Below are 17,606 nucleotides of genomic sequence, written 5' to 3' on the forward strand. Positions count from 1 at the left end.
AAGGGCCCAACAAGGACCTGAGTTTCATTCTGAGTGTGGTGGAAACTACTGGATCTCTGGAGTCCAGCAGGCATGGGTGAGGGCTTGAGCTTTTTCTCTTCTGGCTGCTTCCCTTTTTATGAACATCCCAAGTTCCCTTGAGGCTCTCTTCCTCCACATTCCTTGTAGCTGTGGAGTGGAGACAGAACCTCCTGCACAAAGTGACCTTTGAATAAAGAGCCAAGAAAATTACAAACAAGAAGAGACAAAACGTGAGGCCTTCTGATATGAGAAACAAGTAAGGTAGTATGCCTTGGAAAGGCGACCCAAATCCTAACAAAGTTCGCTCATGGAAGTGAAGATGTCTTAGTTGTGATATCTGCCACGTCAGTGATTGCCAGAGTTGATTTGGCTGATCTAGGCATGTGTTTCCTTCCTCTCGCCCTCTTCCATGTGCATTACTCCCAGAGCTGTGTGCTCAGTAGAGGAGGACAGCCTTTGCCAAGAGATGAGGAAATGAGGACCATTCTTCTGTCAAGGGTAGATTGAGTGGCTGTGTTTCCCTTCTCCAACCTCTACACAAGTCCTCAAGAAGTCTACCAATAACAAACACAATGATAGGGAATGACATTAATTATGCCTGCTTCCTCTGCCCATCACCATGTTCCTTCTTCAAGTGCTCTAATGTACCTAATCCTTTCTACCAACCTCTGAGCCATGCACTGTTATTTTCATTAGTTTTTAGTTGTGGAAACTAAGGTCTAAGAGTTCAAGATCACATCATCAATAAACTGCCAAGTATAGAATTCTAACCAGGATTTCTAATTCTAGAACCTCCTTACACGCTACATGTCAGCAAATGAAGCCTCTTCAGAGGTTGAAAAAGCATTGTCCTTGCAGGGGGGGGGGGCGTGGACAAATTCTTTTGGGGGTGGAGAGTGGAGGAAACTGAATAGAGCAAAGACAAGCAGTGTTTGGTACCCAACAAACAGGTCTGTTTATCTCTGTATCCAGAGGCAATCTGAGGATTTGACCCTGGAAGGAACTCAATACATATTTGATAAATTAATTAATGAATGAAAAAGTACTCTGTATAGTGCCTGACAAATTGTAAACGATCAATATATTGTTGCTATTATTACGTTTGCTCCTTGCTTATGTATCCTGTTCTAGGAAAAGACAGCCTGAGATGATTTTCTTAGTCAATACAGAGAAGAATACTGTAGTCATACAAGAAGAAGTCGATTCTATTAGATGTACTATTCATGCAGCTATAATAATACACCAAGAGATCTCGCTTTGAGTCATGAACGAAATCCCAGTCCAAGTTTTCCCCTTTAGGTTGTGATTTGATTCACCTGGGTGGGTTTCCTGGGAGAAAGTTGAATTCTGAATATTTTGGAAAGCAGTGTCCCCACAGTAAAACATCATTACTTCTGCCTTTGCCAATTCTTGATGGTTCACTCTTCATCAAGTTCATGGGAAACACAGAGGTAGAATGCTGTAAAAGACAGTGTATCGGGCTCAGATGAACCCCAGTAAATTCCCCATGACCCAGAGAAAAGTTCATAACTAGATCCTGAAACGGATTCCACAACAAATTTCAAATATATTTGAAATAAAATCCTAAGCAGTGGAGCCAGGTGTGGTGACACATGCACTCAGGAGGCAGAGGCAGGCAGATCTCTATGAGACCAAGGAAAGCCTGGTCTACATGGTGAGTTCCAGGCCATCTGGAGCTACAGGGAGACCCTGTCTCATAAACAACAACAACAAAAAGTCCCAAACAGATGTCAGCCTACTGTCATCATTGCCTGAACTTTACTGAGAAAAGTTAAAATGATTTCAGCTGCTGACTTATTTAAAGGCAATAGCCCCACCTCTGATAAGAACTATAACACAATGACCATTTTTTGAACACAGGATAAAGATATGAATTCAACATCTTATCTGCTAAGAGCTATACTCCAACAATGAATTAATGGCTTGTTAGTTAATCCTCAGTGATATTTCAGTAGAGGAAATAAGACTTTGAATCCTAATTCCACAAGTAACTAGCTGTTTGATTTTACATAAACATTTAACTTCTCTGAGTAGCAGAGCAGTTGATGGAAAGAAAAATAAATGGCTTGGGCTACTATGGGCTTTGCATGGAGTGTGTATCATATGCCAGGTACTTAAAATACTTAGTGAATACTAAGAGTTGTTAGAATTTTAAAAACCGATTATCTTGCTAACATATAATATGAATCTTGAGCTTTGAGGCTTGTCATCATTTACAATATTTTAATTGATGCTCAACTTAGTAAACAGTCTCCTAGGGTCTAATGTTCAATGTGCAATGTAGTCATTGCTTACTTATTCCAACATGACCACTAGCTATGGGAGAAATCTCATAACTAAGCAGAAAACAATCATATCAATCATTGGGACCAATAGACTATTAAAGAAGATGCTCTTTGGGAGATGAAGGTTGTTGATCCATTATCCAATCCAACAGGACAAATCTGTTAAAGCCATCTTCTCTGGAAGCTGAAAGGTCAAGACCTGCATGTAGTTCAGGGCTGGTAAATTATATTCCGGGATGGAGTAACTGTTGTGCTTCTAGACAGGAGGGTATAAACATCCATTTTGCTGTGGCACCCTTGTCCATACACACACTCACAATGAAGTACCATCCCTAGCTGAAGACCTATCGGCAATTGATGTATTCTGGGCAGAGGGAGAGTCAGTTTTCTTCGGGGCTATAGCCCCTCATAGGCAGCCCATACTCTTGGGAATGGTCTGTCCCACACACATGCTGGCAGTACTTAGTGGACTCAGAGGGTTTAAAAAGAAATACATGTATTTGGGAGGGAGAAAAGGTGGTAGGTAATATGATGAGTCAGAATGGAGGGAGTTAGAAAGGGAGTTGATCAAAACACATTATATGTGTGCATGAAATTCTCAATAAATATATTTTAAAAATAAAGTCCTAGTTTGGCTTATATTCAGAGCCTAAAATGGATCCAGACTCATACATCAAGGAATTTGTCCCTTTCCACAAAGAAAGTCTAGGGCCAGGCCTGTGTTAGAAAGTTTATGATCTCTGTGGAAAGTTGGGCTATTCAGTGCAAAACAGCAATCTGAATTAAATATATTAAACTTATAATTTGAACACATCAAGTAACAATAAATGTTTCAGGAATCACTTCCTTCCTGATGCATCAATTTTGAGCATCAATTCAAAAAATACTAAGACCATTATGAATTGCTCACATTTGTACTGAAATAGAAGCACTAAGGGTACCAATGGTCGTCTCTGAGTGTCACATTCCAATCTGATTTCTTAAGAGACTATTTTTAGTGAAGATATTGTGTCTTGTTTGGTTAATAAACCTGACACTCAGGCTATAGATAGCAATCAATGACTGTCAGTGCCTTGCTTTGTAAAAGCTTAAAGGATCTTAAAACAGATAAGCAAGTTTTTGTTAACTTCTCTGCCTCATAATGTCATTACTTTATAGTCAACCTTGTCTATCGCTAGTGTGACAGGCAGATGAAAGATCTGCCTGATTCCCTTCTAGGAAGCATCTGTTATTTGCATGAAATCTTCTTTTTCCCTATTTTCCTCTTTCTTTGGAGGCAAAAGAAAAGCTCAATACTTGCAGTTTTGAGGATATTAAGGTAAATCATTGTAAGATTATTTATAAGATTTAAATTAATTTATTTTCAAAATAGGCTCAATTCTAGTTCATGTTTTTTATAGTCCACAGCAAAATTCTATTTTTCTAGAGATTTAGAATCTGCTATGTACATGATACAATTCTCTGACACACACATACACACACACACACACACACACACACACACATCCTTCTGATTTTCATAAACCAAAGCTGGTCTAGAAATGTGTAACAAAATACCATTCAATATTACAATCACTGCGCTGTGAATGGCAGTTTTGACTAACTTCACACTTTGGCTACTGAAGACTTACCATGAATAACTCTAGAGGTTTTTCCGTTTCTGATCCTTAAGTTGTACCCAATACAAACTGGACTAAGTTACTATGTGGACACATGCTTTTTGCAGATCCCTGAAAGAACTGATGTGCTTTTGCAAAGCCATAAGGTAATGACCACACCCAGATCCTCACTTACCACTTTCATAAAGCTTAAGAAGTGGGTATGAAGCTCTATCAGCTCCAACAAACATCCGTGGGGTTCTCTTCAAAACATTTCCTTGTATCCTTTACCCACATGCTTATTTGGGTCATTCTCTTCATCCTTTGGCTCTCACCAAACAAAACAAGTCATTTGAAATTCCCAGTGGTTCAAAATACTAAAGAGAGCTCATTGTACTAAGAGGCCATGATGAGCTGGTCTTCTCTATAGCCCACACAACAACATGACACAGATTGTGAGTCAGTCACCTGTACTTTTGTAGGAAAAGAAACATAAACTTATGTTTATAATTATGCTGAGTATTTTCTCAGCATAATTATGGTGCATCCAGAAAGGTTAAGAGACTTTTGTCCAAGGTCATGTGGATTGACAAGATACTAAGAAACTCAGAAGCAGAGATTAGAAAGTAGTACTTATGACTGGCCTTAAAGTGTGATCATCTGTGACAACACAGATGAGACTGAAGACAGTCTGTTAAATTAACTAAGCTGTACAGAGAACAACTAGCATCATGTGATCACACTTGCACACACATGGAATGTTCAAAAAGGTGTTCTGAAAATTCTGGCTAGAAATAGTGGTTAGTAGAAGAGGGAGACACCCTACTCAGCATGTCCAACTTAGAGTACAGGAATAGTTGTGGTGCTCCATTAAAGAGTTTGATGACTATAAGACACTATCATTGAAATATCTAGAACACAGAATTGATTGTTTTCCATGAAGAAAGGATCAGAGTTTAAGGTGATAGTCATGCCAGTTTCCCATGTTTTCCATGAAGAAAGGATCAGAGTTTAAGGTGATAGTCATGCCAGTTTCCCAGAGTTGAACCTTGTACAATATAGATCTGTATTATATCATCAGTGTGCTCCATAAATATATATAATTATTACTTGACTGCCAAATATAAAATAAGAAAGAAGAAAGGCCTTGGTCTTTTAGAAGATGAAGGGCCTGACCAAAAGCAACCATAAGATGCCAAACATATACAAAGAGGTTAAAATAACCTGCTTACACTTCTCCTTCCCCCAAGACACTCAATAGGTTTAAGTGTATCATAAGGTAATTAGATTATGTTGATAGTTTTGAAAATGTATCATGGCAAATACCTCAGTTGGTCCTCTGAATGAAGGAAGAATGACAATGGGTTAAATTGGGGCTGGGCAAAAACTCATCAGATCAGATGACCTCTTTTGCTCTACCATTCCCTCTACCTAGAATGCTTTTGTCTGAGATCCATGCAGGACTTTCTTCCTATTCTACTTATTTGTCTGTTGCTGTGATAAAACACTGACCAAGAACAGCTTGGGAAGGAAAGGATTTATTGTATCTTGCACATCCAAGGCATAGTTAATTATCAAGGGAAGCCAAGGCTGGAACTCAGGACAGGACTCTGGAGGCAGAAACTGAAGAAAGCTGCTTACTGGTTTGCTCCCCTGGCCTGTACTTGGTCTGCTTTGTTATACAACCCAGGACCACCTCATAGTGGGCTGGGCCCTCCTACATCACTCAGCATTCAAGAATGCCTCACAGACATGCCCACTGGCCAATCACATAGAGGAAATTCCCCAATTGAAGTTCTCTCTTACTAGGCATGTCAAGTTGACAACTGAATCTATCCAGCACACTTAACCAACTTCATTTTAATAAGTTAATAAGTTGCCGCCTCCCCAGAGAGGTTTCCAGTGGCCATCTATTCTACAGTAGTGATTTTCCTCACCAATCCACCCCCCCATTGTGCATTGCTGTTCTTTGTATCTTCATCACTACCTGAATTGGAGTGAACAGAAGTTTACTAGGTCACTATGTGAGAGTGTCAACTCTTTGATGACAAGATCCCCCAATCCCCTGACTCCAAAAATAGATGCCCACAGTGGTAGCTGCCTGGGAAGGATCAGGAATTCTTCAGCCCAGAGAGAGATAATCCCTCCCCATTTTTTCATGAAAAATGTCACCATGGCCAAAAAAGGGAAACCCCAGGAGTCTTGAAGACTCCTGGAAGATCAGGAACACTCTTCACAGCCACTGAAACTTTGAGAATGCTGAATGACACCCACAGCTTCCAGCCACAGAGAAGAATGTTTACTGTCAGCCCAGAAGAGGCAGATGAACTGCAGGTGTGGCGAACTGGTCCAACAGTTTTGCCTGTGTCTCAACATTTCTGACAGCTCAGTGATCAAAACTGCATCAATTAAGTCTTAGCTTGGGAATACAAATCAAAGCATTCATTCAAGCAGAGGTTGCTCATGGCACTTCCTGGATGATCTTGATGTGCCCATTGTGACTACAAGAGACAAAATACTGGCTCAGTGTGATGATCTGTACCCAGGCTCCATTCAGACCAGGTACAATAGAGGTTCTGGGCACAGGGCCTGGGTATCATCAATAATTTAAAAGCTCTCCAGGGGTTAACAGTGTTCAATACAGTTTAAGAACCACTACAAGACAGTGAGCTGCAAATTTCATTACCCATCTTTGCAATTCTTTTCATTTTTCCCAGTCTTTGGCTCCTTGTGAAGTGGGAAGATGATTTTCAGAAATATGAGAAGATTTAAGGAAATTAGCCTCTCTCTCTCTCTCTCACACACACACACACACACACACACACACACAAACACAAACACACAAGATTTTATCATATCAGTTTCTTTCTAGTGAGGACTTTAAATGTCCAGATCTTTATGCACTTTGTTGTGCTACAAAGCAAACAACCAATTTCACAGTACCATCAAGGATGGCATTTCTAGAAAAAGACAAATATGGCTGACTACCACTGGCCCAATTTTCTCTAGTAGCTTTGACAATATGTAGGAGGCCCCCATTGTATCTGGCTTCAACCAGTGTGGAGTGACTTTCTAAGTCACTGTGAGAAAAAGGATTTGCACAGGCTACATTTCCTTCAAATGAACCATGACAGTGGTCAAGAGTGCCTTCCGGCTACATGTCACTTGTGTGCCAGCCTTCCTGCGGGAGTTACATAGAGAAGAGGGAAACACGAACATGCCTCAGGTGAAGCAAGCTGGATACAGGGTTTGTTTATCATTGGCATCAAATATTTCATACGAAGTTTATTATTTACTTATTTATTTATTTTTTTTTTAAGCAGGATATCCTTATAGCTCCAGCTGGCCTGAAACTCAATATGTAGACCAGGCTGGCCCTTGATCTCAGAGAAATATGTCTGCTTCCACCTCCGTAGTGCTGAAATTAAAGGCATGTGCCACCACAGCTGACCATTTATTTTATTTTTAATTGCATGTATGTAAGTGCAGGTACTTGCTTTCAGAGGCCAGAAGAGGGCGTCAGAACCCCTGGAGCTGGAGTTACAAGTCAATTGTGAGCCACCCAATCTGGGAAACAAATTCAGCTACTCTGGAAGAGCAGAATGTACTTGACCACTGAGCCATCGCCCAGCCCCACTGACATCAAAATTAAAGGTGCTGAAGAATGGAACTCCTGGTTCTACTGGTTGTCTATTTTTGGTAACTAATTAAGAAGATTAAATTTGGGAAAATTTTGGTGCTTAGAATTTTTATTTGAATCTTTCCAGGGTAGTATCTAATAAGTCATAATAACAAGGATTATATAGTTTGATGTACACTTTTGTTGATTTTCCTCTTTTTAAATTAGCACAGCACATGTGGCTGGGGAGGTGGCTCAGTACTCAGTTGGTTAAGAGCACTGGCTGCTCTTGAAGAGGACCTGGGTTCAGTTCCAAGCACCCACATGGTGACTATCATCCATTCACACTCCAGCTCCAGGGGAATCAAACTCCCTCCCTCCCTCACAAATATTGTACAATACAGTTGCACTTACACACATGCAGGCAATATACTCATACATATAAAATAGAAAAAATAAAATATTAAAAGCAAATAAATAAGCACAATATAGAACTTTACTTGATCATGATGTTACTGCTATAAATTAAATGACTACATGTCTGAAATGGCAGGCCATGTTTTCTAGGTTACATATGTGTGTATGCATGTGATTGTGCGCATACTGGGGTTGGGAGGGAAAGCATTTTCTATGTTCTGGATTATTGCTGTACACTTAACTGGAGTTGGGTTTCCTTTGCCAGTTTATTAGAATATCCTCTCACTTTCAGAGAATGTCTAAAATGATGATGATGGTGGTGGTGACTGACATTTATTGAGAACCAGGTAAAAGTTAAGTACTTTGTTCAATTTTTTAACATTTCCACACTTCTTCATCCCTCCTGCTAAATCAATACAGGAAGAATTATTGTCCCCAAATTACAGATAAGAAAACTGAGGCCCCGATATTAGGTAACCTCTTCACAACAAACAAAGCATCAGGGTCCAGAGATGTTGGTGAAAAGAACATGTAATTTTTTTTCTGATGAGTTTTTCAAAAGAAAAAGATTCGAATGTTTCTGAAGAAAGCCTGAGCTGCTTCCAGGCCACCAGTCCTGACCATCTCTCTCCCTTCTCCCCTTTAATATCTCACAGAAAACATACTGTAGTCAAACAGATTGAGCCACTCAACTGCAGAGTGGTATGCCTTTGCCTTTTCTGTATAAACCTGCTGTCTTTAACTTCAAACATCAGTCTCTCCTTAAATCCATCTCAACCCCTTAAATGAAACTAGTCATAAGGACTCTGTGCCTTCAACACCACAGAACATTCTCTGTCTCTAAAAAATATTGCCCAAGTCATTATTTTAGGTCCCTATCATAGATACACACCAGATAAATAGATAGATGATAGATAGATAGATGATAGATGATAGAGATAGATGGTAGATTAAACCCCTCCAGTATACACACAGCATCTGCTTTAGCATAGGTCTCTAATATTTTCTATTGTTTCTTGAACTCTAAAGAGTTGAGAATGGCTCATGATATTCCTGGGACAAGTACATAAACAGCAAGCCGCTGAGTAGGCAGGAAGCTGTGGAGTTTCACTCTGTGCTGATCCAGCAGCTGCCACAGGGTAACTAAAACTGGTGATCCACAGTGGGTTTCAAGCCAGCTCTAACCTAGAGAAGCTTTAACAACTTCTCTCCCTCCTGGAGTACTTATGCCAATTACAACTGGAGAAACTGAGTCTACACATTTCAATTCTGGATACATCCCCACGCAAAATTCTTTTACTCTTCCTATGACAGGTGGCAGAGACTTCTACCACACTGGCATGAGAACTGACAAATGCAGAGATACACGTTTTAGATTTAAAAGAACAACAGATCAGAAGACTGAATCCATTTCCAAAGGGTGTTCAGAACTGCAATCTTGACAGTCATGTGTGATGCTGGTGATATATTAATCTCTACCTGTGAGGCACTAACGTATCATCTGCATTTCTAGCATTAAAGAATTCAAGGCTTCCTTAAGTAAGGATTAGAGTGTGGATAGTCCGTGACTGTGTAGCATAATTCCGTGACTGGTTCTCTCTCTCTCTCTCTCTCTCTCTCTCTCTCTCTCTCTCTCTCTCTCCTTTCATGTGTCCCAGTTTGTTCTGGAATTTGTGTGTATGTGTGTGTCTCTCCCCTCTCTATCTCTCATGCATGAACTGTTTAAATAAAAAACTCTTTGTTTTCACTGAATGTAAGAGAGGAAATAAAGATTCTCATCATAAGCATGGAATCTTTTTCATAATAGAAAAGCAAATTGTAAAAACATCCCCATGAGAACCAATGCCATTAGAGGATGGTTACCCGTGGCAGTTAAACAAGCTCTGCACATCAAGGGCTTGTGTGTGTAATTCTAAGTCTTAAGATGCAAAGATATATTTCTGCCTAAACTTTCTTCATGGACAACTGGGCAAGAAAAATGACTGATGTATTTTGTAGATGACAAAAGAAAATTTAAGCAGCTGTTCCAATGTCTATTTCCTGAGCCCTCTCGAGACTGAAATTCCCATCTGTAGGACAGCTTTTGTTCAATCCGAAGACAGCATCACACAGTGTTTAAGTGACATTCCATACAGCGGTACTGTCCCATTATGAGGGCATCCTGAATGTAGTGGGGATTACATGCACTTTCCTTTGCGAATCGATGATTCCAAACCCCTCTCAACATCAAGGACCTATTCTCCTGATTGATGGAGAGACCATAGAGGGAATATATAAACATGTCTCCTGGGGAAAAGGTGAGCATAGATCACTTACTAGAGAAGACAAGAATAAAACAACATTAGAAGACCTCAGCACATTTGAATTTAGTATGCTGCTCTCTGTTTTAACTTATCTTGCATTCATGGCACGGACAATAAAGCCGAAAATGATTAACCTAAGTCTTGTTTCCTCTATACTGCGAAAGGTTCTGCCGAGTAGTTTCAGGAACAGCAAGAATGAAAATGAACCAGACAGCTGCATACCTTAACCTCCTGATTGGTAAAGACCTCCACATCCACCACGCACGCGACCAGAGTGGAGACATCACAGTCCATGCCAGGGGCTGGCATTCCCCCCTTCGGAATGTCCAGTGAAGAGTTAGCAGCCTCAGAGTTGGGAGGGAAGGGAAGCAAGCGCCTCTGGATGGTGACTGTTGTGGCCAGCCCAGGTGCTGCCCTCCTCCTAGCTGGGGAATCAGAGGCTCAGGCACCTGGAGCCCACTCCCGCTGCTGAACGCAGTGTCTGAGGCAGAGTAAGGAATGGCCCAGCTCTCTCATGCCAATGACGTCATCACAAAGACTGACACAAGCTGAAGCTTTTTTTTTTTTTTTCTTCAAGCCTTTTATCTCTAGGCAGTGCAGTGGAGCAAATTGAACATGATTATGTGCTAAATCTGAACTCAGACTAAATCAATTCAGGCAGCGTTCCTGAGGAACTGAGTCATGGCTGTTGTTTCAGCTTATGTTTGCAAAAAGCAGTCGGGGGAAGAGTCTGACAGCAGAGGTTTTACACTGGAATGGAAGGGTGAGGGGGATTTGGCAGATGAGCTTCCAGAGGTTAAGGCTTGACAATTTTCTGCCTTGGAGGTGAGCAGAAAGTTGGGGCGTTTTTCAGGGTGCCTGGCTTCTGTTAATTGCCATTCACAACAGCCACATATGTTATGAGCATCTGAATGCATCCTGGACCTGGGGTGAACAGAAATCCCTTCAGGGAAGGACTAAAGAGCTGGTGGTCAGTCACTGAGTGAGGCTGTTTGGTAAGAGGAGAAAATTAGAGGTTTGTGGAAATTCTATTTGGAGCACATAAGTACAGACCAGTGACTGAAAGCACCCTTCCAAGCTTGAGATTCCAAGCTGTCTCCAAGGTCAAGCCAAAGGCAGTCAGTGGAAAGAAGTTGCAGCAAATGTCGCACCCAGGGACAGATGGCAGGGCCTAATGGGCAAATTCACTCCTGTGGGTTACTGTCAGAGCCCCAGGCTCTGCTTTGCCTGAGACTATGAACTCCTCTCTGTGTTTGCAGTCTTTTTATCCTGACCGAGACTCCCCAAAGGACAGGGTTGTGGCTAATTGACCTTCCTATCTTGAGCCTTTAGCAGAGTGCCTGGCACAGAAGATGCTATGTGTGTAATGACTGAATCAATCCAATGGGAGCATCCTTTTCTTCAAGGTAGGAGTGAGCAAAGGCAAAGTGTCAGATTGCTTTTAATTTCATCATTAGTTATACAAGTCTTAAGAGAACTCACTGATAGTCCAGCAGGATTTATCCCAGAAAGAAGGGGATTTGTGTTTTCAGTGTCCAGGAGAGCATCATAGTCTAGAACAGATTGGTACCTTTCTGACACACAGTTGGCTGTAATATCACAACTTTGCATGCAGATGAGAAAAGTGGCAGTTAGATGGAAGGTAGAAGTTCTATGCTTGGTCTGCAGTGGATTATAAGTAGCAGTGTTTCTTTCAACCAGGCATTTTTCATGCAAGAGGTAATCAGTCTGCAAATAGACTGAGGAAGTGTGTGTGTGTGTGTGTGTGTGTGTGTGTATGTGTGTGTGTGTGCGTGCGTGCGTGCACGTGGCACCTTGGTTGTATGTTTTTGAACCCATGAAGTACCTTGTATGTTGTCCAGGCACTATAAGCAATATGAAGTCATAGTCATTTAACTCAGATAACATTTTCTGAGAATGACTAGTTGTAAAGTTCTATACTAGATGTTCTTAAAATGATGAGGGGCTGGACAGATGGCTCAGTGGTTAAGAGTACTCGCTGCTCAGACAGAAGACCCTGGTTCAGTTCCCAGCACCCACATGGCAACTAACAATCGTTTGTAACTCCAGTTTCAGAAGAATCGGACAACTTCTGATCTCTACAAGCCACATGACATGGGTGCACTGACATACATGTAGGCAATATACTCATACATGTAAAATAAAAAAACTAATAAATAAAATATATTTTTTAAAGATTTTATAGGCGTGGGGCTGGGAAGATGGCTCAGTGATGGGGAGTTTGCAACAAAAGCGTGATGACCTGAGTTCAGATCCCTAGAACACACATAAAAGCCAGGAGGCAATGCAGTGTAAACCTGTAACACAAGCACTGGGGAGGCAGAGACAGATGGATCTCAGGGGCTCACTGACCAGCCAGCCTAGTGGAAATGGCACGTTCCACATTGAGTGAGAGACTCTGTTTCAAAGAATAAGGTGGTGAGGGATAGAAGAAGATACCTGAGATCAACCTCTGCCCTCCATGTGCTCATATAGACAAGCACAATCCTCATGTACATAAAACACACACACACACACACACACACACACACACACAAGGATTTCATAGCAACAGCATACTGGTAAATGTCTAAATAGCTCTCTATAAGAAAAATTCTGATTTGTAGCATTTATAATTTGTGGTGTTTTTTTCCAGGGTCTAAAAGAGTGTTTGACCCACAGGAAGTACCCTAATAAATATCTGAAATACAACTAGATAAATACATTCATGAACACTTAAGAGGTGAGTAGAAGGACCCAATGCAATAGCAGTGCCTTCTGATCTGGGGAGTCCAGGGACATCTTTGCAGAACGTTATACCTACACAGAGGTTCAGAGATCATCCAAGCTCTGACAGCTGAGCCAAGACACGGTTCTGTGCAGGAGTGTCTTTTCCAGATGAAGCTGCCAGAAACTCCTGGAATTCACCAAAACCACTGCTTCTCCTATGACCACAGGGAGAAGCATGACACAGAATGACACAGGCACTTTGACAACACACTTTTCCATTCCTTCTGGCCAGGTGGCTCTCTCAGGGGAGTATCAGCTGATCTTACGTGCCCACCTCCTCAGGACACTGTCCAACCCAGAGGTGGCCATGGAAGCTGCCGCCACATCTGTTTTGCTAATGGACAGGGGGGTTCCTATTAATGCTATGGGTTGTGAAAAGTTGGGCTCCTGCGATGTGTCCTACTGGGTCACTGAAGTCTCTCATTAAAGAGTTTCAAACCTATTTAGAATTGGAAAGAATACAATAGCGAGTCTCACTGCCTAGCACAAGAATAATTAATGTGGATCTAATCTTACATCCTCCACCAGTGATTCTGAATGGGGTCTCCAAACCAAGAGCATCAGCATCACTTGAGAACTTGTTGGAAAGGCAGATCCTTGGGTACCATCAACACCAAATCAGACATTCTGGAGAAGAGGTCCCAGTATCTGTATCTTACAAAGCTTAAGACTGAGAACCTGGCTTAGGAACCCACCCACTTCCATCCTCAGTTGTTTCAAAACAGATGCCTGATGTCACTTCACCTGTAAATATTTCATAGTATACATCTCCACAGGATTCCTCTTTGGCAATCACAATGTCTATCATTGGACACACCAAAAACAACAAGAAAAAGTCCTTAGTCTCTCACCTCACCTCCTTCTCCCTCACCCTCCTCCTCTTCAGTCCCATCCTGCCTGTTGCTGCCTTTCCCTCTTCTCTCTTTAACCCTTTGTTGATTTAAATGGAAATCCAAACAATTAGGTCTCTCATTCCTCTTTTATCTATACTGTCTATAGTTCTTCAATCTCTTTGTTCCTTCTTTATAGTTTGTTTTGATGAAGAAATTATGCTATTTGTCCTTTAAAATTTCCCTCAGCCTGGATTTCATTGATGAATTAAACACAGTTCCATTTAATGAGTTTCTCCATTCCCTATAGGTGCTGTGTGCTAGACCCAGAGTATAAGACATTTAGGTTTTGGAAGATTCCTTCACAAATGGTGCAGCATGCTGCCCTCTGCAGCTACATGATGCACTGCTGGCGCTCTTTGTGATACAAGCAACCTTTTGTGCTAACTGCTAAGATCTGTTCATGTAATAGTGATGGTATTTCTTATTCATGCATTTGATGATCTGTCTCCCTATAACCCTCCAATGACCATTGATGATTTTTTAACTGTCATTATAAATTAATGGATTGGACATCAATGGATTTCAATCCACTGCAGTTTTAGTTCATTGATGTGCACATTATCCATCTTTGACTGGTGGGAGTCTAATGAGGTTGGCTCCTGAGCCCTTTTGACAGATACCAATAGCTTTTAGGGGTACCTTGCCTTCTGGAATGACAAGATGCTGCAGTTGCATCTTGTCCATCTCCTGCCCCAGATAAGGAGCCAGGCATTTCTCCAGGGAGCCCTGGTTTCATTTAATAAGTATCTCAACCTACTTTAAGATCAAAATCTACATATTTGGAGATGCTTTTTGCATTGGGTTGGGTATTTTTTTATAAACCTTTGCACTGGGCAGGACTAGGACATAACTAAACATATCTTGAAGATAATAGTTCAGACTAATAATTCCAGGTCAAATATAGGACTTCAAGGTTTCTGTTGAAACCTGTCAGTCAGATAACTATATTCCACTCAATGTCAAATATCGTGGTCTGGCTTACAAAATAATTAGTCATTAGTTTATCTCCTACTGGTATGCCTAGCCAGGAGCTTTAGACTGACAGAACAAATGTAAACAGGGAGGATTTAAGATTTTTCACTAGTTTTCTTCTTTAAGTTACAGTCCATAAAAGATGTACAAATTAAAATGCTTCCTCATCACTTGGAAGCATTCCTCCATTCTACCAAATGAATGCCAAGTTTGGTTCATTTCTTTCATCTTATTCCTGGTTCCTAAAGGTTGCTTTCTCTTTAATCTTGTTTTACATGTGTCTATAGTATTCACATGGCTAAAAAAATCAAAACTAAGGGGTTGGGAAGATGTCTCAGTTGGTACGGTGCCTGCTGCAGAAACATAAGGACTTGAGGTTGATCCCCAACTCCCATGCAGAAGGCCAGATATGGTAGCATGCACTGCTGATCTCAGCCCTGGGGAGGCGGAGACAGGAGGATTCCTGGGGTTCCCAGGATTCAGCCAGCCTAGCTGAATTGGAGCTCTTGAGGCCAATGAGAGATCCTGCCTCAAAAAACAAGGTGGACAGCTACTGAGGAAGGACACTCAGCGTTATCTTCTGGTCTCTATATGTACATCTACACATATGCACACACACCTGATACAAGTTCACCCACCTCCCACACAAACACTCCAAATCAAAAGTTAAACTCTATGGAGAAATTCACCTTCTATTTTAGAAAAAGATTAACTATATACACCATGCCATTTAATTGCTTTCTCCATTTCCTACAGGTTCTGTATGTTAGACCTGGATATGTAAGAAATTCAGGTTTAGTTAGATGCTGGTGGATGTTTTTCTCAGTCATGCATATGTATATGTATATGTATAATGCATAGGTGACTCTCTTGTACCATTTCCTCCACATTCCCTCTTTCATATCTATATTATTATATTCTCATTCAAAATACTAACACGTGTAAGTTACCTTTTCTTGCATAAATGATAACATGCTTTGCAAACTTTTCTTTGTCTTGCTTTTATCACTTTAAAAATAGTAACCAGAGGGGCTGGAGAGATATCTCAGTGATTAGGAACACTGGCTGCTCTTGCAGAAGACCTGGTTTCGAATCCCAGCACCCATATGGCAGCTGACAACTGTCCGTAACTCCAGTGCCAGGGGATCCGACAAGCCTCTTCTGTCCTCCGTGGGCATTGCACAACATGGGTGCACTTAACTACATGCAGGCAATACACGCATATACATAAAATAAAAAAAATAGTAACCAGAGATCAACCCATTATAATATGTAGAACAAATCTGATTCATTTTACCACTGTAAATCCACTATGTGGATTGACTGAAGTTTGTGCAACCAGTACTTTATTGGTGGGCATTTGGGTTGCTTTTAATTATTTTCTATGAAATATCAAAAATAAATACATTTTGTTCAGGTTTTTTTTATATTTTTCCATTTGGGATAGACTTCAGAATTTGAATTTCTGGGATAAAAGGCAGATTTGCATGTGATTTTGCAAACTAGAAAAATTCTCCACAGGGATTATACAACTGTTTTGTCTTTCCATCAACAATTTATGAAAAAGCTTGCCACCCTCTAATATGTTCTGAAGAATATACTAGAAAGTTGCCCACTTAGTGGGTTGGAAGTGTTTATGTTAGTAAAGCTGTGGTTCTGAACATTTCTCTTCCTGTGGGTACCTAGTCACATCCCAACGGATGCTTTCCTACCCTCTCCCCAGATACCTCAGGTTCTCTTTGTGATACTACAAAGTGAAGCATCCTAAACACACGCTATCCGGGTGCTTCCAGTTTGGATTACTTTTATGAGGCTTGTGGTCATTAACCCATGTGGTTAGGAAGCCATCAGTATTTCTTCTGTGATGCCTCACTTAACTCGGGCCATAATACGCCAGGTACATACTCAAGTTGGGGCTTTAGCCTTCATGTTTCCTCTGCCTGGAATACTATACTGCCCATCTTTGCAGGGCCTATTCTTCTTTATTGTTCAACTTTTCTGCTCAAATGCTCACTCCTTAGAGAGACCTGCCTTGATCAACCTATGTGAACAGCATCCCTCTTACCATTCTCCTTGTCTTGTTTTCTTCTTCCAGTATGTATTAGTACCTTTTCTGTTGCTATGATAAAACACCATGATCAAAGGAACTTACAGAAGAGTCTCTTTGAGTTTGCAGTTTGTAATGGCTAATCCTGGGTGTCAACTTGACTGGATCTGGGATTAACTGAAATGAGAGAGATCTTCTTGATTGGATCATCTGAAGCTGGAAGACACACCCTAAATGTGGGTGGTACCTTCTGATGGCAGCCGGTATAAAAGGCCAAGGCAGAGGAGAACACTCAGCTTCTTGCTGCCTGCCTTCTCTCTTGCTGGTGAGCTCATCTTGCTGCTGTAGACTGAAGACTAGCTGATCTTTTGGAATTTGTCAAACCTTCAGTGCCAGATTGGGACTACTGAGACATCCAGTCCTGTGGACTGAGCGACTACGGATTCTCAGCCTCTCCTGTGTGGTGCAGCCATTGTTGGACTACTCGGACTCTGTCCTGTGAGCTAAGCTGATAAATCTCTATACATATATATTCATTCTACGAGTTCTGTTTCTTTGGAGAACCCTGACTAATACACGGTTCCAGAGGGGTCAGAGTCTGTCATGGTGGAGAGGCTTGGTGGCAGAGATGGCCAGAACA

The 17,606-nt window shown here is 41.2% G+C and overlaps 1 protein-coding gene across 2 annotated transcripts in view; it reads right to left on the minus strand.

Moving 5' to 3' along the window:
• Rcan2 (regulator of calcineurin 2) overlaps positions 1-17,606 on the minus strand; it is a 274,569-nt gene that overhangs the window by 92,668 nt on the left and 164,295 nt on the right. The window contains exon 1 of one of the 2 annotated variants that reach the window (XM_017801578.2): positions 10,487-10,776. The exons of the other annotated variant lie outside the window; for it this stretch is intronic. Within the exon in view, the coding sequence (XP_017657067.1) occupies positions 10,487-10,573 (87 nt within the window). The 5' untranslated portion in view covers positions 10,574-10,776. Of the gene's footprint in view, positions 1-10,486; positions 10,777-17,606 lie in introns of those variants that run through there. 2 annotated transcript variants of the gene reach the window in all.

This window comes from Nannospalax galili, unplaced genomic scaffold (genome assembly GCF_000622305.1).
Source record: "Nannospalax galili isolate Female #2095 unplaced genomic scaffold, S.galili_v1.0 scaffold803, whole genome shotgun sequence".
Taxonomy (NCBI): Eukaryota; Metazoa; Chordata; class Mammalia; order Rodentia; family Spalacidae; genus Nannospalax; species Nannospalax galili.